This window comes from Mus musculus, chromosome 14, assembly GCF_000001635.26.
Source record: "Mus musculus strain C57BL/6J chromosome 14, GRCm38.p6 C57BL/6J".
NCBI classification, from domain to species: domain Eukaryota; kingdom Metazoa; phylum Chordata; class Mammalia; order Rodentia; family Muridae; genus Mus; species Mus musculus.
This window is the reverse complement of record NC_000080.6, coordinates 20,588,293-20,612,380: the sequence shown is the minus strand read 5'-3', so window position 1 is coordinate 20,612,380 and position 24,088 is coordinate 20,588,293. Positions and strand designations below refer to the sequence as shown.

The 24,088-nt window shown below is 40.3% G+C and overlaps 1 protein-coding gene across 13 annotated transcripts in view; it reads left to right on the top strand.

Annotated features, from left to right (window-relative positions):
* Usp54 (ubiquitin specific peptidase 54) overlaps positions 1 to 24,088 on the top strand; it is a 95,580-nt gene that overhangs the window by 32,111 nt on the left and 39,381 nt on the right. For 12 of the 13 annotated variants that reach the window (XR_001781171.2, XR_001781170.2, XR_001781169.2 and 9 more), the window contains exons 2-7: positions 4,476 to 5,299; positions 8,237 to 8,329; positions 20,768 to 20,902; positions 22,894 to 23,007; positions 23,115 to 23,197; positions 23,943 to 24,048. Coding sequence is in view for 7 of the 13 variants with exons in the window: in XM_006519705.4 (XP_006519768.1) it covers positions 5,153 to 5,299; positions 8,237 to 8,329; positions 20,768 to 20,902; positions 22,894 to 23,007; positions 23,115 to 23,197; positions 23,943 to 24,048 (678 nt within the window). In the remaining 6 variants the exon portion in view is untranslated. Of the gene's footprint in view, positions 1 to 4,475; positions 5,300 to 8,236; positions 8,330 to 20,767; positions 20,903 to 22,529; positions 22,554 to 22,893; positions 23,008 to 23,114; positions 23,198 to 23,942; positions 24,049 to 24,088 lie in introns of those variants that run through there. The other variant, XM_011245226.3, reaches the window with a different exon arrangement.

Here is a 24,088-nt window from a genome sequence, read left to right as displayed (position 1 = left end):
AGTAACAAATAAATGTAGTGGAGTTGGGTGTGGTGGTGTATACTTCTAATCCCAGCTCTCCTAGGGCACAAGATGAAAAGACAGCATTTGAAGGCTAGCTTTAGCTATGAGACCAGCCTCTTGCAAGACAAAGCAAATCTATTTTAGAAATATATGTAATGCCACAAACTCTACTGAGGGTGGAGAGCCAAGGAAGATCAGGAATTTAGAGTCGTTGGCACTTGATTTGAGTCAGGTTCTAGGATCTGAGGAGATAGCTTAGTGGATTTAGGGCTTGCCATGGGAACACGAAGACCTGAGTTTCGATCCATCATAGCCATGTAAAAATTTGGGCACAACAACAAACACCTGAAGCTCCATTGCCAAGGAGACAGAAGCAGGAGGATCACTGAGCCTGGATGGCCAGGTAGTCTAGGTGAATTGGTGATCGCCAGGTTTAGTTGAGAGATCTTGTCTCAGAAAACAAAGTGGAGAGTGATTAAAGAAGACATGAAGTGTCAACCCATGGTCTCTACATGCATGTGTGCACATGTAACACATACGAACATGTACACACACGTATTTCTTTAATCATTGATAGGTTAGTATAGTTTACTTTGTAGATCTTTAAAAAGGATCTATTATTTAAGTTGTGTATATTTGTGTGGGGACATTATTTTGTAAAATGTGTGTTTGTATGTGGGTGTGAGTATTGGTGCCTGCAGAGGCCAAAGACATTGGATTATCCTGGAGCTATAGTTATAGGTGGTTGTGAGCCACCTGATTGATATGGGTGCTGGGAATCCAATTCAGGTCCTATGCAAGAGCAATATATGCTCTTAACCTCTAAGCCATATATCTTCTTTGCAGACCCTCTTAAGTATACTCCTTTTTCTCTTTTCTTTTCTCTCTTTCTTTCTTTCTTTCTTTCTTTCTTTTTTTTTTTTTTTGAGACAGTATTTCTCAGTGTAGCCGTGGCTGTCCTGGAACGCTCTGTAGATCAGGATTGCCTTGAACTCAGAGATCTGTCTGCCTCTGACTCCCAAGCACTGGCATTAAAGGCATGCGCCATCACACTTGGACTAAGTGTACATTTATTGCTTGCAACAGACAATAGACTTAATTATTTGGGCTAATTTAAACTACTTTTTTTAGAATAATCATGAAGTTCAAATTTTTCTTCTATTATTATATAGTTTGTTCTTTGTGTGTGTGTGTGTGCATGCATGCATGCACGTGTGTATCTTGGTTTTTTTTTTTTTTTTTTTTTGAGACAGGGTTTTTCTGTGTAGCCTTGGTTGATCTGGAGCTTGTTCCATAGACCAGGCTGGCCTTGAACTCACAGAGATTCACCTGCCTTTGCCTCCTGAGTGCTGGGATTAAAGGTGTGCACCATCACTGCCCAGCTTGTTTTGGTTAAAAATAAGTGTAAGTGTATGTGTGTGTGTATATGTATGTATATTCATTTTATTTTATTTTTTGGTTTTTGGGGTTTTTTTCAAGATAGGGTTTCTCTGTGTAGCCTTGGCTGTCCTGGAACTCACTTTGTAGAACAGGCTGGCCTCAAGCTCAGAAATCCTCCTGCCTCTGCCTCCCAAGTGCTGGGAACTAAAGGCGTGAGCCGCCACCGCCCAGCTCCTAACCTATTTTTTTTTTTTTTATCTTTAAAAACAGATTATTAGAGCCATGCAGCTCGGAATACCATTTCTATTCTCATGTATCTTCAGTAGATGACACTAGAGAATGATTGTGGGAGTCAGTGCTGGACCTAGAAGCCAGCATTTCGTGTGGAGTTGAGTGTTTTTGCAATCAGTATTTGCCTGAACCATTTCAACTGCCTCTCTTGTCTTTGCTGTTTTCTGGCCGTCACTTTAGTTTCTGACATACCTAGCTAGTGTGAGAACTTACTGCTTTCCCCACATAATGCTGCGTTCAGAGCCCGTGACTCCTTTCTGCCACTGTGTGTCTTGTCTTTGCTGTCTGTGCTTGGGCATGTGTCATAGGGCAGGCAGGGCTTCAGTGAGTGCCTCATGTGGATACTAAAACCCCACCCACCTGCCAAGTCCTTTCTGCTGTGAGCCAAGTGGAGGCTTGCTACTTGTCATTCCTTTACAGCAGTTGAGCTGAAGGAATGCTGCACGGCTTGTTGGAAGTTCCTCAGTGGCCTTGAATATGCAGTTCATGAGGGATATGTAGAGAAGTAGGGGTCTTACAGTCTTTGTTGGAGATGTGGGTTCCTCCTGGTTCTACATTCATCAACAGGTATTGATAGTTTATGACCATCACTGTGATGGATGGGGGCTTTGGGAATACTATAATAAGATACATAATTAGGTGACAAGTATCATAGCTACCTAGTTCCAGCTCTGCCACATACCAGTTAGGCAGGTTGATGTCTTTAAGTCCCAGGTTATTCTTCTGTAAAGCTGAACTAATAGTTTCTACCTGATAGGCTGTTGTGAAGATTAAATAAAGAATGTCAGTATAGTGTCATCATATGCTTGATACTAGATAGCATTTTATTTTATACAGTCATATGATACATGACGGATACTATATAAAACAAAAAGAGAGTAATAAAAACAGTAAATAAAATGACCATACAATGTCTAAGTAAATACTTTACTTGTGACGTGTAGGTTATGAAGATTATAAATAGCCCAGGAATGTAGAGAAGGGAAGAAGAGTTATGCAACCAGCTAATATTCCTGCACCTCAGCTCTCCACTGGACACACCGAGGACAGAGTCAGATGTTTTCTAGACAATGATTAAAACCTCAAAGAATTTTTGCTTTTTGTTGGTTTGATTGAAACAGGGTTTTGATATGTAGTCTAGGCTGTCAGGAGCTCACAGTCCCTCACCTCCAGTTAGGGAGGTCACCATGCCTCCAATTTTAGTTTTTGTTGTTATTGGGTTTTTTTGTTTGTTTGTTTTTGTTTATGCAGGGTCTCACTATGTAGCCCTAGCTGGCCATACTATGTGGACCAGGTTGGCCTTTATCTCACAGAGCTCTGCCTGCCCCAGCTCCTAAGTGGCGGGATTAAAGATGGATGTATTGAGTATTTTCTTTTTAATTTTAAAAACTTTTTAGATAGCCTTGCTATTTAGCCTAGGTTGCCTTAGAGTTACAATACCTCTCTGCTTTTGCCTCTTGGATACTGGGATAGTGGCACCTGCAATAACACCTGGCCTATTTTTGATTTTCTAAATTGTGTGTGTGTGTGTGTGTGTGTGTGTGTGTGTGTGTATACATACACACACACACACACACATATACATATATATGATATTAACTAAAGGGAGGCTTGAGATATTTGAATTCTAGCACTTCGGCCAGGTGTGGTTACACATACCTATACTGTGAGCACTTTGGCAAGAAGGAGGATTGCTGGAGGTTTGAGGTCATCCTGGTCTGTGTTGTAAGTTCCAGGCCAGCCCGGGCTCTATAGTAAGACCCCATCTCAATAGAAATGTGGGCTATTGAGATGACTCAGAGGGTAAAGGCATTTGCTGTCCAACCTAATGCCCTGGGTTTGCTACCAGGAGCTTACATGGTGGAAGGAGAGAACTGACCCCTGAAAGCTGTGCTGGATGTAGCTGACTCACACCTTTAAGCCTCGCACTCTGAGTTTGAGGCCAGCCAGGTCTACATAGAGTTCCAGGACAGTATGGTGAGACCCTGTCTCTCAGCTGCTTCCTTCCAGGAATGCTGCTTGATTTGATACTACTTTGTCTCACAGACAGACATTTTGGTGAGTTGAAGCCAAAAGTTGGTCAGTGGATGATGGCCTCTCATTCCAGGCCCCTCGAGATAATTTCAAGATTTAAGTGATTTATAACTCAAATTATTTCTCTGATTCTCTGGCAAAATATTGACTAAACAAATCAGTCAAACAAGGCAAAAGATAAGCCATAAAAGCTTGTCTTTTGGACTAGATATTGAGGACATGTGGTCTAATGACCACGAGGGATTCTCTGGGATGGAGCCTCATTTTCCTAGAATGGAATCCAAACTGCTGATGTGCCCCCCACCTGTAACCAGGATTTCATAACTGTGCTTGGAAGGCAGCTTTAGAAAAGTACTTTAATAACAACACCCAGAGGACAGACTTCCTTGCTTGGTGTTTGCTATCTTACTGATTTTTGTTGTTTTTGTTCTTTCTTAGCTTCATTCTAGAAAGTTTGTGTTTGGTTTTTATTTTAGACTAGTTCAGCTTTCATCTTCAAAGTTAAGAGTTTTCCATGAAAGTGAAGCTGCCCACATTTCTTTTTTTTCTTTCGTTTGGCATTTCCCTTTTTTTGTTTCTGATAGTCTCTCTCTCTCTCTCTCTCTCTCTCTCTCTCTCTCTCTCTCTCTCTCTCTCTCAGCATTGTTTGTCAAGGTTTCAAGTTTATGCTGAGAGGTGAGGCAACATTGTTCTTGGCAGAACAGTGCAAAGCCAGTAGAGTCATTAAATGACGTAAGCTTTTGATTTTTTTTTTCTTTCTGTTAAAGCTCTCTGGCACAGCTGGCTATTCTCATCTCAGAAGAAAGGAGAAGAGACTTTCTGAAGATCTGGTAGAGAAGATAGAAGAAATTTGGAATACAACCAAAAGGTACAGCAAGGAACATCAACAGCAGCCCTACCGAGAACGCAGACAAACTTCTCGGCTTGTGGTGTCTCCTCAGTTGTTCAGAGCTTGAGTTTTGCTCGAGGATGATGAGACAAGGCACTAAGAGGGCAAGGAGGAGTGTGCTAGGTTCCTGCCACTTCCTCCGGGCTTCAGTCCACAAGAAGCATTGTAAGAAGGGCTGAAGAACAAGCTGTGCTTGGTCCTGAATACTGTTGACTTGAGGATTCCATCTGTTTCACCAGGCGTGTAGGGAGGCCGTTTTAGCAACATAGCTTCCTTAGCAGTACTTAAAGACTTTTCTCTGCATTGGTCATGTGCCAAGTTACATTTTGAACATTGGGGCAGGTGAAGGAAGGACAGCTTTGGCACCTGGATCTAAGGAGACACCTGAATTCCCCGAGCTTACAGATGTGATGTTTGGGAAGATCTAAACTCAGCCTTTAATTGGAACAATTTTCTGGATTTTTTTTTTTTTTAAAGACTTCAAAAGGCACAGTTCCTTGCCTATCAAAAAGACATAAAGCCCCCCTTTCCCCCTTTGGGCTAATGTGAACAATAATGTCTTGGAAAAGAAATTACTTTTCTGGAAGCCGAGGTAGTGTTCAAGGGATGTTCGCACCTCGGAGCTCAATGTCCATTGCCCCCAGCAAAGGCCTCAGCAATGAGCCAGGGCAAAACAGCTGCTTCCTCAACAGTGCCCTGCAGGTAAGCCCACCTCCTTCTTTGTGTTGGTAGTGTTGTTTGCAGATTTTCAGATGTGATACTTGATGGCTCCCAAGATCATATATTGTGTTTATCTGGGTGATTTTAGGCAAAGCTTTTTATCTTTTCAAATGTCAGTTACCTAATTTGTAGAATTGGACATTAATAATGATAAAAAGCATTGTTAATCTGTTTCAGAATTCTTAGACTATGTCTTGAGAGTAGTATCTCTCTCTCTCTCTCTCTTCATGCCTATGGTCTGGGGTGTGTGGGTGCACATGTGAATGTCATCTTGCTTTGGCGATCTTCCACCTCTGCCTACCCAACACTGAGATCATAGGCAGGGTTGCCATGCCCACCCAACATTTACTGGGTACCGGGATCTGAACGCTGGTCCTCTTGCTTATGCAGCAAGTGATTGGCTAACTGAGATATCTCTCAGCTCCAAGGATAGTGTTGTTTTCAGGTTGTAGAAACTCTAGGTGTGCTGTGGCCTAATTTTCCAGAGCAGTTTTATTATTGTTTTCTTCAAAAAAGATTATTTTTATTAAACTGTGTATAGGCATGTGTGTCTGCATGTGTTCATGGAGACCAGGGGTCTCCTGAATTATATAGAAGTTGTAAGCTGTCACGTGGGTGCTGGGAATTGAATCTGGGTCCTCCAGAAGAGTGGCAAATGCTTTTAAGTACTGCCATCTTTCCAGACACACCCCCACCCCCTTATAAAGGTAGCATCTCACTGTATATCCCTGTTGGTCTAGAACTATATGTAGACCAGACTGGCCTTGAACTCACAGAGATCTAACTGCCTTTGCCTTCCAAATTCTGGGATGAAAGCTGTCTGCTCCTATAACTGACTCTTTGTTCTTTTACCTTTTTTTGGTTTGTCTTTATACGTATAATATATATTATATATAATATGTATATATTATATATTTTGTTTTTAATTTATGTTCATTGGTGTTTTGCCTGCTTTGTGTCTGTGTGAGAGTATCAGATCCCCTGGAACTGGAGATACAGATTTGAGCTGCCAGGTGGGTGCTGGGAATTGAATCTGGGTCCTCTGGAAGAGTAGCCAGTGCTCTTGAACTGCAGAGCTATATCTTTAGCCCCTCCTTTTTGGTTTTTCGACACAGGGTTTTTCTGTGTAGCCCTGGCTGTCCTGAAACTCTCTGTGTAGATCAGACTGGCCTCAGTGGCTACTGAGTGCAGGGATGAAAAGTGAGCACCACACTGCTTGGCTATTTCTTTATTTCTTTATTTGATGTATTGTGCCATTTTTTTCTAGCAAGGAAAACTTTCTTAGACATTAGGGTTATTTTATTTAAGAAAAATTTTTTTGTTAACTCATTTTTATGTGTATGGATGCTTTGCCTGCCTGTATGTGTGTGCACCACATAAGATACAAAGTCTGTGGAGACCAGAAGAGGGTGTTTGATTGCTGGGACTGGCATTATAAACAATTGTGAGCTGTCTTTTGGGTGTGGGAAGAGAACTTGGGTAGGTCCTCTGTAGCCAGTTCTTAATTGTTGAGTCATCTCTACAACCCCAATATCATTTAATTTAAAAAAAACCTATTTTTATTACATTTATTTGTTTATTTATGTGTGTGTTGTATGGTATAAGTGTACTTATGTGTTTGTGTGTGCACCCATATAGGTGTACATGGAGGCCAGGGGAGACATTAGTGTCATCCTCTATTGCTCTGTACCTTCTGTGCTTATGACAAGGTTGCTTGGTTAACCTGGAGCTTTCTGTTTCAGTTAGGCTAGTTAGCCAGAGAGCTCAGCACTCAGTTCATGAGCATGGGAGCCATGCCTAGCTTTTATGTGGGTACTAGGGATTTGAACTCAGGCCCTCTTGATTTCATACAAAGTGCTCTTACCCACTGAGCCATCTCCTTAGTCCTATAATATTACAGAGAGAGAGAGACAGACAGACAGACAGACAGACAAACAGACAGACAGAGACCGAGAGAGACCGAGAGACTGGATCTTGCTGTGTAGCTCTGGCGGGCCTGGAACTTGGTATGTATCTACTTGACTCTTAGAGGTTATTGTCACATAACCAACAGCCCACTATTACTTTTTATCCTATTGACTTAAGGAATTGTCACAAAGGTAAAATTTTTACATTATGGTTCAAACTTCTAATACAAACTTAAAGGTATATTCGTCCTTTTCTTTTTCTTTTTCTTTTTCTTTTTTCTTTCTTTCTTTTTTTTTTTTTTTTTGGTTTTTCGAGACAGGGTTTCTCTGTATAGCTCTGGCTGTCCTGGAACTCACTTTGTAGACCAGGCTGGCCTCGAACTCAGAAATCCACCTGCCTCTGCCTCCCGAGTGCTGGGATTAAAGGCGTGTGCCACCACACTCGGCAATTCTATAGTTTTTAATCCCTAAATTTCTTCTTTAACATCACATTTGATTTTTGTCATAGGATATTTTCACCGGGTGACTTTTATTTCCTGTTCAAATGAATGACTTTTCTAGAATATGTTCATTTTTCATTCTTGTTAGTTACTATATTCCAGTTTGCTCCTTTGATTTAAAAGCGTTTTAAAAGTTCTTTGTGTGTGTGTGTGTGTGTGTGTGTGTGTGTGTGTCTATGTGTGTCTGTGTCTGTGTGTCTGTGTATGGGTTTGTACACATGAATGCAGTGTGCCTGGGAGCTGGAGTTGTAGGTTGCTGTGAGCCATCTTCTGCAGGTGCTAGAAACTAACCTTTGCAAGAGTAGTGTATGCTCTTCTCTTAACCACTGAGCCTTCTCCAGCCCTGATGCTTCACTTTTTTACCTTTTTGAGATTGGTTTTAATATTATAAAAATGATCTTTTGTTCTGAGAATAAATTTTTTTTTCTGCAGTCAATCCCTGTTTGCTTGAATTCTTGACTTTAAAGTTAAAGGCTGTTTGTAGGATAATGAGTTTCCCCCTTTTTTGGAAGGTTTTGTGGCACTTGGACATCTTCCGCCGTAGCTTTCGGCAGCTTACAACTCACAAGTGCATGGGTGATTCCTGCATCTTCTGTGCTCTCAAGGTAAGCGCCATAACGTCGTCTCTTCTCAGCATCTTAGGTTGTCAGATTGCTACTATTGAGGGTATTTGGTTGATTACCGCAATTCTTCTTTTTTAAGATTTATTTACTTGTTTTATGCATATAAGTACACTGTAGCTGTCTTCAGACACACCAGACGAGGGCAACAGATCCCATTACAGATGGTTGTGAGCTACCATGTGGTTGCTGGGAATTGAACTCAGGACCTCTGGAAGAGCAGTCAGTGCTCTTAACTGCTGAGCCATCTCTCCAGCCCCGATTAGGGCAATTCTTAAGAACTTGTTACTGAATTATCTTTTTGCCATTTTTAGCAAAAATGAATGTGATTATTTGGTTTTGAAATATTATTATGCAGCTAGTATTCCATTCTGAGACAGCTTGCCCGAAAACTTCTCTGTGATGTGATGTGACAACATACTGATCAAGTGTGCTTCTGCTTCACCTATTTGCTTCCAAAGCTAATCCTGAGTTTGCCTTTTGAAAGTACAAACAATTTTTAATGGAATCAGCTATTATTGTTAAAACTAAATTTAAGAAATGTATTAGCCGGGCGGTGGTGGCGCACGCTTTTAATCCCAACACTTGGGAGGCAGAGGCAGGCGGATTTCTGAGTTTGAGGCCAGCCTGGTCTACAGAGTGAGTTCCAGGACAGCCAGGGCTACACAGAGAAACCCTGTCTCGGACCCCCCTCCCCCAAAAAAAGGAAATTTATTGTTTCATAATGTTTCCCATTACATTTTCAAAAACTAAATTTTATTTGTTTTGTGTGAGTATGTGCCATGACACTTGTATGTCAGAGGACAACTTTCAAGAGTCCGTTCTCTCCACTGTGTGAGGCTGGCGAAGGAAGGCAGTGAGGTCATCAGGCTTTGAGGCAAATGGCTTTACAAATGGCTGAACCATCTCAGCCCCCATTTGATCCCTCTTTCCTTTCCTTTCCCTTCCCCTTCCCCTTCTTCCCCTTCTTCCCCTTCCCCTTCTTCCCCTTCTTCCCCTTCTTCCCCTTCCCCTTCCCCTTCTTCCCCTTCCCCTTCCCCTTCTTCCCCTTCCCCTTCCCCTTCTTCCCCTTCCCCTTCCCCTTTTTCCCCTTCTCCTCCCCCTCCCCTCCCTTCCCCTCCCCTCCCTTCCCCTCCCCTCCCCTCCCCCTCCCCCCTCTCCCTCCCCTTCCCTCCCCTCCCTGTATAGCTTTGGCCATCCTGGAACTTGTTTTCTAGACCAGGCTAGCTACAGGGATCCACCTTTCTGTGCCTCCCAACTAGTGCTGGGATTAAAGGTACACACCACCATGCCTGGTTTCCCATTCAATTTTTTTCTATCAGTTCTCTATCTCATATTTTCATGCTATGAGTAAAATAAGTCTGGGCATTTGTATAGACACAAAAAAAATGAGAGAGATTTCACAAAGAAAAACAAACATGATGGTTCTTGTTGGTGCCTTATCCTTGACTGATGTGTTGGTTCTCCTGTGGTGTTGGTTCAGACGTGCAATAGATTAGTTGTGCCTGAGTAAGTCTGTAGCATCCATTGGAGTTCAGAGCAAGATTCTAGGCTCATTATTTTGTTCATGAAGGTTGAATTTTTTTGTTTGTTTGGTTTTTTTGAGACTGGATTTCTCTCTGTAAAAGCCCTGGTTGCCCTGCAACTTACTTTGTAGACTGGGCTGGCCTTGAATTCATCTCCTGAGTGTTGGGATGCACAACCACACCTAGCCCGACGTCTGAATTCTTAGTTTTTTTCATGACTGCCTAGGTGTAATTTAGTTTCCTTTTAGCTTAAAGTAGAAATTATGAGCTAAATAGTCTTGAATGTTCTAATTTGCATTAATTATATGCAATAGTTAGGTTTTTTTTTTTTTTTTTTTGATAGTTTCTTTTGTTGTCAAGATTAGCCTAGACTGGCCTTGAATTCATTACTTAGCTGAGGATGCTTCTCTGGACGATACCTCCGTTGTATGCGGGGTTGCAGGCATTCACTATTAAACAGTTTTATTTGATGCTGGGGTCAAACCTAGTGCTCTGTGGATGACAGGCGAGCACTTTACCAACAGAGCTACCCAGCCTTTACTTGCTATTGTTTTGGAAGCATTTTGGTTTTTTTGTTTTGTTATTTATGCTTCCCTGGCTAATCTTGGATTTGCTATGTTCTAGGCTGGCTTTGAACTTGGCTGTGATTCTTTGGTACCTAGTTTTCACGTTCTGGTCTAACTACCATGATAGAATCTTGGGAAGTGTTATATAAGTCCTCTGAACTTTCTGTTATTTGGGTCACAGAAATCTTTTTTTCTACACTTTATTTATAACTACTATAACTTGTAACAAAATAGTATAAATAATGAGGGGGTATATAATCAAAATATGTGCATATGTGAAATTATAAAAATAAACATTATTAGCCAGTCATTTTAAATATAAAATTTAAAAATTATTTATTTTTGTTTAATGTGTATTAGTGTTTTGTCTGAATGTATGTGTGAGGTTATCAGATCCTCTGCACCTGGAGTTACAGACAGCTATGAGCTGCCATGTGGGTGCTAGGAATTAAACCCTGGTTCCCTGGAAGACCAGACCGTGCTCTTATCTCTCTAGCCCCTTCTATAAGTTTTAATATTCTAAATTTTAGAATAAGTTTATTATAAGTTTTAATAAATTGATTGTAACATTTTCTACAAGGCCCATTTAAAAAATATCCATCCATTTAAAAGAACATTTTACTTTTTTTTTTTTTTTTTGAGACATGGTTTCTCTGTGTAGCCCTGGCTGTCCTGGAACTCACTCTGTAGCCCAGCATTTTACCTAATTTTATGAATGACATTTTTAGATCAATATAGTGCCTGCTTGGTCAGTAAGTTCAAAAACCATTCTAGGCAGATATTGCTAAGGAAATACTAATCTTGGAGAGATTCTGGGTAGAATAGTCTCCTGAAACTAGAAACTCTTATCTGTACTAAGAATGGATAATTAAACTTGTGAGACTTCTCATACGTACTGACCGGCTGGGATTTTACTGTACTATTTATTTATTTGAAATGGGGTCTCACACTGTAAAACTCCCCTCTTTCAGCTCCTCAGTGCTGGGTTGCAGGTGTGAGCTACTATGTCTGGATGTATACTATTTATTGACTTAGGAGGGACTCTGGAGAACCAACTACTATACTTTTGTTAAGTTAGTAGAAACTATAATGACTTAGGCTCTCAGGCTCTGTAGGGAACTAACTTCATGTCATTTTGATTTTTTGCCCAGCAGGTGATTCTGGCATGTGTTCCAAATGTGCTTGTGCACACACACACACACACACACACACACACACACACACACACACCACAGACACACAGACACACAGACAGAGTAAATATAGACATTAAAATAGCCATATATTGTGTGTGGCATGTTTATACTTTTGGAGAAAGCCTAAGTGTATTCCAATTGGCCACAGGCTACCTGTGTCAAGTTTAGTTCATAAATACTTTGTTCTTCTGTTTTGGTGCCTGAGCATCCTCCAGTTTTGCTGTCACCTTCCCTCCCTCCCTCCCTCCGTCCCTCTCTCCCTCCTTCCCTTCCTGCCTCCAGGGTCTCACTATGCAGCTCTGTCTGGCCTGGAGCTCACTGTGTAGACCAGGTTGGCCTCTAGAGGTCTTCATGCTTCTCTTTCTCCTCTGTGTTGGGGTTAAAGGCGCTCACCATCACACTCAGTTACATTTCTTTCTTAATCTGGGGTTTGTCTGCCCTTTCTTTGGTCTCTGCAAAAGTAAAGGGATGGAATTTTTGTCAGAAAAATAGCCATTTAGTATTCAGAGATTTAAGTAGTATGTTATTTTGTGGTTCCATGTTACTTTATAGAGAGAATTCTTTATTTTTAAATCCCCTCCTCACATTGTTTCCTATTTTAAAGTTAGAGGACTGTTTGGTGCTGTTAATAAGAACTCATTTTTTGCTAGTTATTAATAACATATTAGTATTCTTTAATGTTTTATCCTATTAAGTTTAGCATGCAAAATTCTTATCTCATATTTTTTTTTCAAGACAGGAAAGTCCAAAGTTCCCTTTGAAGTATGCTTTAACATCCTGAAAATTCTGTGAAGTCAGAGTTAATTGTGTTGGAATGTAATTGTTCACTGTCACACACAGACACCGAGACACAAAATAACCTCACTAACATGTTCCTAGATGTGTTAAAGCCAGCCAGCTCCATATGCCATATTTAGATGAAGGATTCTTCCTCTTATCATCGCTGGGCTGTGCACCCTGTTTTCCTCTGGGTAAAGAATTTTATCTTTCACCACCTCAAGTGCTCTTGCCATGGCCTTAGGTGGGAGGCTTTAGTAGATATCTTTATTATTTTTGTTTTCTCAGCATCTGTCAAGAGTTCTTGGGTCTCTTGAGTTCATTATATCTATTGTATCCAGTGCTTCCAATTGCTTTATGGTGGTTTCTATATAATACTTATAGTCTTTTTTTTTTTTTTTTGGTACAGTGAAATATACTATTTTCTCCTGTGTTAATTGGTATTACATGCATATATTAATTTCAACCTTTAGTTCTAGTGTGCAAATACCTGGTAATGATTTTTGTTTGTGTCAGGAAGAGACTCAGTGGGGAAGGAGAAATGAGCTGTCCCAAGTTGTCCTCTGACCTCCACACATATGCGGTGGTACATGTGTACCTACATGCACATACACACACATATAAAAAGAAATAATTAGTGTCACTGTATCATTTTGCTTACTCTGAACCTTGATGCCTGTCAAGTTTGATTTAACAAATTGATTGTGTCATACCAATAATTGTTTCTTTTTAAAACCCAACCTATTCCCATGTATTATGATTAAATGATTTTTCCTGACCTAAGCTGTCATCACCCAGAGTTTTATTGTTCATGTTGGATTGCTCTTGTACCCCCTTTCCACAGGGGATAGCTTTACTTTGGTGTTGGCGTATTCATTTGTTGCTGTTCTGGACAGGAAATCCGTCCTCTGTACTTACGATGCTACGGAGATTTTGTTCTTCTTCCAGGGATTGTACTGGAGGTTTTACAGGGCCAGCATGTTGGACAGAGTACTTTTTGTTATTGGCAAAGAAGAATGCTACTTTTGATTGATTAAATTTAATTTTCTTCAATTAGTGACTTAAAAGAAAGAATCCTACAATATACCATAAGAACTGGAGGATAGTGCTTAGTGGGGTGGGTGCTAGGAAGAAGCGGGTTTTGTATTTTAAGATGTCCGGAAACCTCTGTATTTAGAGAGCAGTTGGACTGTTTAGCTGAGGCAATTTTGAGAATTTAGGGAAAAGACAATCCTTTACTATCTTTTGAGGGGTACCATGTGGCTATTTCCTTTTGAGTACTGAAAGATTAGCACATGGAATAAAGTTATCTTTATTCCTAGTCTTTTCTAGACTATAGCAATAGAAGGTTTCTCATTATCCTTTGTGGCAAACATCAGAGAGAAAATCTATTATCTGATACTACTTAAAGGAGAAAATTAGTCTTCTAGTATGCTCCCTAGAAATTTTATCTAATAAGTAAGTGTCTACACATAAGGAAGTAAGTCTTTACGTGTATTCAAATCTTATGTGTTTGTGTTGAGCTTCCTTCTTTTGATTACTCAAGAATAGGTGTCTTGGTTCTAAAGTCCTCCTAGGCTGTGGGTAACCCTCATCCTTTTTAGAATTTGGAGTTCGGATTGCACATTAATCAAATAGAAGGGTTTAACTATGAGGAAAAAAAAAAAGAAATCATGATTAACTCTTTCCTTTCCAGAATTTATGGCAGTCTAAAATTCAATCCAGACTTAGACTGTTTGTGCATAGCCACACGATCCGTTCATTCTCCCAGTGCAGTGAGTGGATACGGTATTGATTCTAGTAATGTCAGCGATCTGTGATGTCAGCGATCTGTGATGTCAGCGATCTGTGATGTCAGCGATCTGTGATGTCCGCGATCTGTGATGCTGTGATGCATAACAAAACCCTCGTGTTCTGTTATGGCAAAGTTAGGAAAGTGCTCATTGTAGTGTATAAAATATCAATATTAGTTTATGATTTTTTTACTACAAGTAGTATTCTGTTCTGGCCCATCTTTGTCTGTATTCATTGTTTTGAAGTTTTGTCTCTCTCTACCTCTACCTTTGAAAGTATGGAAATGTCTTTCTTTCAATGAATAGAAGCAGGAATAAGTGTGATAAGTAACTTTATTGTTCTTTATCCTTATGATTCTAAGACCAAATGATCAGGTTATTAACTGAGTATAAATAAAGACTTAAATTTACCAGTAGATATGATATTGATAACAATTTAAAAACAACAATGTAGGATATGTGGATGCTTTTATAATTAAGAAGTCTAAAGGCAGGCTCTTTTTAGTCATAAGGGAAGAGAATCCCAAGGGAAACAATAGACAGTTGTTCTTTGTGTTCTCTAACGTTGGATCAAATGTTTGTATACTTGGGCCTGATGGTACATGCTTGTAACTCCATCATTCAGAGGCTTAGGAAGGAACATAGCTGTGAGTTTGAGATCAACTTGATTATGTAGTGAGTTGGAAGTTATCTTGGGTTACATAGTAAAAAGACAATGCTCCTCCCCCCACTCCGCCCCAGCTTCTACTAAACTGGATGGTTTTCTGATGATATTAAGGCATTATTATTACCTGTTTGGAGGATGGTACAGGCAGTCTTTAGATAAAAAGAGTTCTTATTTTTTTAGAGTTCTATTCTGGAATATGCATAGGCATATTCCAAATGTCTGGCATGTGCCTCAAACGATTGGGAGTAGGATAAATAATACAGGAAATCAACAGAACAGGAATTAAATTAACCATAAACTGGTAACTGTTGGTTTGGATTATGGACACATAGAAGCTGGTCATCCTACTCTGTCTGCTCTTGATGGAGCTAAGATTTTTCTGTAACAAAATGTGAAAATCTTTTGCTAGCATATCTGCTGGTACGTGGTTATTATGCACACGGCCTTGCCTTGTCTTGAAGAACTCTCAGCATTCTTACACCACACAAAACCAATGAAAGGTTTTGGGTTTTTCCCCCCAGCCATTGGCAGGTCTCAAGGACTAACTCCCTTACCTCTAGAGGCTTATATTTACAGACTAGATTGTCTACATTTAAGTATAGGGAAGGAATGATTATGAGAGTCAAAATACTAAACAAATTGGGAAGCCCGGAAGAGATAGGGAATCCTGAAGAGCTGAGCAGATAGCAGGCATGGAGCACACGATGCCTTTGCAGGAGGTATTGCTGGCCTGTGAGAGGTGGGAGCTGGACTGCTCTCTGGAAGACATTCTGATATCTTGGGCACTTAAATTATTGGAATCAGTGAGAACATTTTCTTCCTGAACCTCACTGTCTCTAATACTTATGAATTATTTTAGATGTAAAGCTAAGATATTCAGAGAGAGAGAAATAAAAAGCTGTTCTCTGCTTAAAAGCAAGGGTATGTGTTTTAGGGGAAAAAAGAAAAGTTTTAAGGAACAGCTGCATTTGCAGATGCCAAAACACAAAGATGTTCTGTCTTCATGGCAGTTCTGTCTTATTTCCTTGGCTTTTGCTAATCCAAATAGTGATGTGCTCACACGGACAGAACTGTCTGCTGCTGGATCCAAGAGACATGGTGGGGAAACACCTGCTTCTACTCATTAAAGTCTTGTTGCTCTTGTACTGCATCCAGGAAAATAGTGAACAGATAAAGGTAACTTACGATTTCATGATTGATAAGGACCTTTAGTTTCCTCAAGGGAGGAAGTGTAAACAGAAATCTGAAAGGTGTTGTGGTGTTTTGGCTTATCAAAATAGAATTGTTAGGAACACACGAGGAAAGATGGCTCCTAGGTTTGAGTCCTTTCTGTCCTTTCTCTCTCCCTACTGTAGAACTCAGCAATTGGAATAATACCAGGTTTTGTTCCTTATTGGTAATGCCACCTGTTCTTACTGCTGAACTAAATGTTCTTGGCTTTCTTTGGTGTGAACAGGATCTCCCTCTGGGAAAGGTGGGAGGAGGGTGAAAAAGAGAACAGGAGGAGGCCCGTTGCAGCCCCTGTGCAGCCTCATGTGAGAGGGAGGGACACACAAGGGTTAGTGTGCTGCTCTAACAGAGGGGCTTTGTGCTTCAGCTTCTCGCAGTTACAACTCCACAGATGCAAGCTAGGAAGGCTTAGGCTGCTCATCCCTAATACAGTTCTTCCTAGCGATAGCAGAGCAAGACTCATGCTAATTTAAGTAAGAAAATAGAGGATTCAGTCAAAGTGGATGGGGGAAGGATGCCTCTAATTAGTTAAGGGATGAGAAAAGAATACAGCATGGAGGTGCTACTGGATACAAGAGCCAGATCTGTTGTTGCCTATTCACCGGGTGCAGACAGAGCCTGACCTTAGGCCTTTTCTTTCTGTGCCCAAACCCTAGTTACTTAAGGTCACGGGAAACCTGCTTTTCTTTTTTTCCCTTTTCTTTTAAAATTTATTTATGAATGTTTGAGACATTGTCTTCACATTGTGGCCCAGGCTGGCCTCAAATTAATGGCACTCCTCCTATACCAGCTTCTAGAGTACTAGGACTATGCGTACCAGCCACCAAACCAGGGCCCAGATGACTTGCTGTACAGTTTCTGCTATGCATTGGACAGAATGTAATTTCAGTAGGAATGCTTTACAAATAGTAGGGCTTAATTTCCAAGGAAACTCAACCAAGACTAAAGGGGTTGAAATTTGCAAATGTCTAATTTGTACGGCATTATTCTAGAAATAATTTCCTAGTTATTTTAGAATTAGTTTTAGAAACTTAGGAGATAGCTCAGTAGGTAAACTGATTTCTGCTTAAGCAGGAGGATCCGAGTTTAGATTCCCAGCACCTTCATAAAAAGCCAGTCATGGTAGTAAATGCCTTTAATCCCAGTGCATGGAGGCTGACACAGGAGGATCCCTGGGAGTTTGCTGGCCAGACAGTCTAGCTGAGTCTGTGAGATCCAGGTTCAGTGAGATGCCTGTCTTAATAAAAACTACGAAGGAGAGCAATTAATGAGGGTGTCAGGCATGCAGACCAGTTTAGACCCCAAACAAAGGCCCTGATGTCATTGGCCCTTAGTCTGGAGGTAGAGATTTGTCAGCACTGTGCCTTATCAGTAACAGCTGAGATGAGCCAGCTGCTGATCACAAGTCTTGTCAAACTGGTGATATCCATCCATCCATCCATCTATCCATCTACCAACCTATCTATGTTTATTGGTTTTTTTTTTTTCCAGAAATCAGCAGCTGTCAGGCCCAAGCCACCACCTATGTGATTTGTAGCAGTTGTCATTGCTTTCCCATTTTTCTTTTCCCTTGTTTCTCTTCATTCTTACAAATTTTCAGTCTATAGGGTAGATATCCCATTGTTAAACTGCAGACCTCCATCTAGTTTAAGGTGGTCTAGTTTAAGTGCTTTCTTGTAGGCACACTTAGTCTTCAGCAACAAACTACAGAGCAGCTAGCTATGCCTTCACCTAACTTTATAATAGAGATGCAAGTAGATCCTAAACTGCTCCAAAATAACTTGGAATAATTATAGTAGATTTTCCTCAGAATTTATTAATTGATACTGAGTATGTCTTTTGGCCCTGCCTCCCCACCACATTGGACTCATGTGTAAGTTACATACATACTTACATAGTAAGTTACATGGCAACTGTACTTGAGTGGCTTTGGAGTAGTTAACATGGATGAACAGCAGCGATGCCAGTGAGAGGGAAATGAGGAAAACGATTTTAACTTGAGAATGAGCAGAGCCAGACTTAGTTTCAGTTTGCTTTAACAACTTACATTACCTCAAGGGTTTCAGCTTTTCTGTGTGATTTCAGTATTTTCTTATAGTTTGTTTTTAATTTATGTTTATTGATGTTTGCCTGTGAGTGTGTGTGTGTGTGTGTGTGTGTGTGTGTGTGTGTGTGTGTGTCTGGAGTTAGGACAGGTGTGAACGTCCATGTGGATGCTGGGAATTGAACCTAAGTGCTCTGGAAGAGCAGCCAGTGCTCTTAACTGCTGACCCATCTCTCTAGTCTAATTTTCTGTATTTTTTTTAAAGGAGAGAGGAGAAAGTTCCTTTAATATTCTTCTTTCATGAGATCTTCCCATATCACATGATTGATTGAATCAGTTACTTAAAACATGCATTTCTGTTGCCTTTTATATAATAGTGTTATTTTAGACCATGAGAGCATATCAAACAATAAAAGAGCAAAACTTATTTTTTCTCATTTCTATATTTTAGGAAATAGAGGTAGATAATAACTAAAATATGTTAATATTAAGTGCTATAGGAAAAATAGGCAATGGTGGAGATTTAGGAAAAGAAAAGAGAGTTTGTATTTTTCTTTCTTTCCATCTTTTCCTTCTTTCTTTACTGTTTTTCAAGTTAGGATTTCTTTGTATAGCCTCTGGCTGCCCTGGACCCCACTTACTCACTTCTCCTCTTCCCCTTCCTCTCCCTCCTTCTCTTCTTTTTTTAAAGATTTATTTATTTTTGTTTTATGTGCATTGGTAGTTTGCTTGCATGAATGTCTGTGAAGGCCCCAGACCCCTGAAATTGGGGCTACAGAGAGTTGTGAGCTGCCATGTGGGTGCTGAGAACTGAACCCAAGTCCTCTAGAAGAGCAGCCAGTGCACTTACACTGCTGAGCCATCTCACCAGCCCTGAGGAGCTCACTCTTTAGACTAGGTTGGCCTCAAACTCAGGAATCTGCCTTCCTCTCCCTCCAGGGTGCCGGGATTAAAGGCGTGCATGCCCAGCAGAGAGCTGGCAGTTTAAGTAGGTTGATCTAGAGTTACTATACTGAGAAGTGATGCATAAAATTTTGCAGGATATAAGTGATCAAGTTGCACACCGAGAGAAAAAGTGATTCAAGTAAGGAATGCAATATAAAGCCCCTGGTCTAGAGCATGCATAGTAGTTGTGGGACATATGAGAGGCCCATATGGCTGGTGTGCTGAATCACAATTGGACCAGTTGGCCAAATAGCATATAGCATTTTCATTTTGACTTTTACTGCACATTTGATGGAAAATTTTTGAAAGGGTTTCAGCAGAAGAATGACATTAGATTCTATTTTTTTTCTTAAGTAGCCTATTCTGACCTTAAACTTGCTATGTAGCCAAGGCTTACATTGAGTTTCTGATCTTCCTGCCTGTCTATCTGGAGTGGTGGCATTATAGGTATGTGCTGCATATGCTGATCTGTGCAATGCTGAGGTCTAACCAAGGACTTTGTGCATGTTAGCCAAGCTCTCTATCAACTAATTTTATTTCATGTTAAAAAATTATTTGATGACTATTTTGAACATACTGTGTATTTCCTTGGAGATACGGTTCAGTTAAGAAATGGTTGCAGTTGGGTTGAAAAGATGGTCCAGTGGTTCTTCCAGAGGACCCAAGTTCAGTTAGTTCCCTGAACCTATTTCAGGAGTCTTAGAACTGACTGTAACTCCAGCTTCAAGCTTCTAAAACCTTTGGCCTCCACTGTACATATCTTTGGACATACCCACACTCTATATAAAAACAATAAAAATTAAATCTTAAAAAAAAAAAAAGAAATAGGTGACAATTATCCAGTGAAGAGGGTAGTGGACACCAGGCGAGGTGGCGAGCAATATGAAGTCTGAACATGTTTTGAGTGTAGAAGTATGATTGACAGGATGTGAGTTCTGGGACCAGGAGAGTTCAATCATAATTTTCAAGGTTTTTGGCCTGTGACCTACAAGGTAGTAACTGGAAGTAAACAGACCGGAGTGCTTATTTCTGGGGGCTTGGTGGGGGTGTGTGTGTGACACACAGAGCTTTCTATTGTTTCTTCTTCTCCTCTTCTTCCTCCTTTCTTCCTCCTCCTCCTTTGTTTTTTCTTCTTCCTTTTTCATCTTGTATTACTGAAGGAATATGTGTGGTGAGTAACATCTAAAGGTATCCACTACCACACGCAGATGGCTTCAAATTTTTGACTTTTCTGCCTCCGTCTCTTAGGTGCTGGGATTATGGACACTTGACTTGGTATATTCTTTGTAAGTTTGTGAATCTTATATTATCTGAAAAATACAAGAGAGGCCTAAGTTTCATAGGAGGATGCTTCCAAAGAACAATTGCCAACTCATTTGCATGTAGCTTAATTCTAGAAGCTTCTACTACTTTTCTGTCTCATAGGAAGTATTGTAACTACATTATATCTCATCATGACAATGGGCTCTCTTAGTGTGTTCTTGGCAGCATGACACTCAGATGCAAGATCTACAGCAGAGATACTCTTCCCATCCTGATTTTTCGTCTGTATTTTTTTAAAATTACTAGCTGAATATATCTTGTTTCCATGACTGTCATCATAAGGATGACAGACTAGGGTGGACAGAAGCTTAATAACAGCATTGTGCTTTTCCTCTTGTTTAACTTCTTCCCTACAGGGCATCTTTAACCAGTTTCAGTGTAGTAGTGAAAAAGTGCTTCCTTCCGACACTCTCCGCAGTGCTCTGGCAAAGACTTTCCAAGATGAACAACGCTTCCAGCTGGGGATTATGGATGATGCTGCAGAATGCTTTGTAGGTACACCCTCTTGTCCTCGTTGATATGGAGTAGAATTGTTCATCAGCGACTATTTTATGATGGCATTTACTATGTCCTGGTCTCTGCATAGGAACTGGCACTTACTTCCTTTCTCTTTCTTTCTTTCTCTCTTTCTCTCTCTCTCTCTCTCTCTCTCTCTCTCTTTCTCTCTTTCTCTCTTTCTCTCTTTCTCTCTTTCTCTCTTTCTCTCTTTCTTTCTTTCTCTCTCTCTTTCTTTCTTTCTTTCTTTCTTTCTTTCTTTCTTTCTTTCTTTCTTTCTTTCTTTCTTTCTTTAAGATATATTTGTTTACTATAGTTAAGTACATTGTAGCTGTTTTCAGACACACCAGAAGAGGGCATCAGGTCTCATCACAGATGGTTGTGAGCCACCATATCGTTGCTGGGATTTGAACTCAGGACCTTCAGAAGAGCAGCCAGTGCTCTTAACCACTGAGCCATCTCTCCAGCCCTAAACTGGGACTTTCTTAACTGTCTCAGAGTTGCAGAGTCTACTACTACAACATGAATTCTCTAGTGTTCTTTATGACTTTCTTTCCTTCAGGTTTAGGGTAACTTAATGCTTTTCACTGTATAAAACAGTGGCTTTCTACCTTCAGAGAAACCAAGGCATGTTGAAGTACAAATTATAGTTCCAGAGCCTCGGATTCAATAATCTGGGGTAGGACCACGCCGTATTGATGCTGCTGCTCTGGAGGACCTATATTTTGAGCTTCTCTGTTTCTAACAATATTAAATGGAAACTATCTTGTTCTATATAAACAGTAACATTGCTCTAGTGACTTTAATCCTTGTTCTCCCACCTTCCAAGTGCTAAATGCATGTGCCAACGCACAGAGTGTAATAGATAATCTTTTGAAGTTGCATCAGTAGAACAGAGTACAGAAGAGTTGGGGTCATTGGCTAGTTTTCATAGTGAATTTATTTTTCTGTTTATTTCTTTTTGAGATTGGGTCTTACAGTAGAGTCCTTGTAGGACTGGAGTCCTACCTCAAAAATCAAAAAGATGGTTGTAAAGGATTAATATTGAATGAAAATATAATATCAAAAGCTTATTTACTGGGGTTGAGGATGTAGCTCAGTTGGTAAGAGTACTTGCTTAATGTGCTTATATCTTTGAGTCTAATCCCTAATGTATAAATTGGGCATAGTGATACACACTTGGAATTCCAGCACTCATGAAATGGAAGCAGGAGTATTAGAAGTTCAGGGTCATCCCAGGCTACATAGTGAATTCAGAGTTAGCCTAGGATACAGGAGACCCTGTTCAAAAAGAAAATTATGAGCTATGTGCTACCATTTTTATAATATTCTTTAGTATTGTTGAAATGACAATGATAAATATGGAGGAGTAGACTAGTGGTTGCTGGGAGTTAGAAGTATAGATAGGTGAGGCGATAAAGAGGTAGGGTGGAGGAGCTCTGTGGTGATGAAACTCTTCTGTATCTTTTTTTTTTTTTAAAAAGATTTACTTTAAATTTATATATATGAAGTGTTTTGCCTGCATGCTGTCTCTGCACCACATGCATGTTTGATGCCCACAGAAATCAGAAGAGAACATCAGAGTCCCTGGACCTGGAGTTACAGGCAGTTGTGAGCTACTATGTGGGTGCTGGGAATCAAACCCAGGTAGGTCCTCTGGAAGAGCATCATGTGCTTTTAACCACTGAGCTATCTCTCCAGCACCACTCTTTGGTGTCTTGATGGTGGAAGTGGTTACATGACTGTATATGATGAAATTGCATTGAGATACATATGAACACAAGATCATATAAAACTGCTAAAATCGGAATGCTCTATGTGTTATATTAATTCCATTTATCTGTCTATCATATATTTAGTCTTTAAAAAAGATTAAATATATTTAGAGATATTTCTGCTTTCCAGGAAGGTTGCTGTGTCTTGGTGAGTTGCTTCCCACTTTGCTGGTTTGGGATTTAAGTGTAGTGCTTTTGTGTTTTCCTGTCAGGAAAACCTCCTGATGAGAATTCACTTCCATATTGCTGATGAAACCAAAGAGGATATATGTACTGCTCAACACTGCATATCCCACCAGAAATTTGCAATGACATTGTTTGAGCAGGTAAATCTATACCTTGGACTTTTTCTTTAAGAATATTTTATCTGAGGATGTAAAGTTTCAAAACAGTTCATGACTGGCTGCTTAGTGTCCCTTTCCCTCTGGCCCAGTGTGTGTGCAGCAGCTGTGGCGCCACGTCCGACCCGCTGCCCTTTATCCAGATGGTGCACTACATCTCCACCACTGCCCTCTGGTGAGTTCTAGGCAGGTTTTTTTTTTTTTTTCCTTTAAGGCTTAAATATTTTTATTTTATATGTATGAATGTTTTATCTGTATGTATGTTTGAACACTATGCTTATGCCTGGTGCCTGCAGTGATCAGGGAGAGTGTTGGAGGATCCCCTGGAACTGGGGTTATAGATAGCCATGAGCTTACATGTGGTGCTAGGAACTGAACCTGGGTCCTCTGCAAGAACAGCTAGTACTTTTACTTGTTACTTGAACCATTTTTCCAGATCATTCTTACAGAATTTGTCCTGTTAGGCATTCCTCCAGTTGAATGGGTTTTAACTGAAGGCTACCAAATAGCATATATCTTTATTGCTGAATTTGTGTTGTAAACTTCAGAATTTGTAGGCTTATTTGTGGATAGCAAAATACAAAGAGAAATGGGGATTCTGTGGGTTTTGAATTTGGGAACTGTGTTTGTAGGGCACTGAGACTAGTCAGGACAGAGTAAATGAAAAAAATCACACATACCCACACCTTTAATCCCAGTCCTTTGGAGGCAGAGGCTGGTGTATCTCTGTGTGTTGGAGGCCAGACTGAGACTGGTCTACATAGCAAGTTCCAAGACAGCCAGAGAGAGCTACACAATGAGGCCCTGTCTTAAAGAAAGAAGTGAGTTAGGGGTTTGTATGAATGATTTTATTTTTTAGTTGAGCCATAATTTGGAATAACACCTACTACCATTACCTTCCTCCTTTCCCCATCTTGAAGTAACCAGGCTATTTGTATGCTGGAAAAGCGAGAGAAACCCTCACCAAGTATGTTTGGTGAGCTGCTTCAGAATGCCAGCACCATGGGGGACCTGCGGAACTGTCCGGTGAGTTAATGCTATGGAATTTAGGATAAGGAGGAGAACC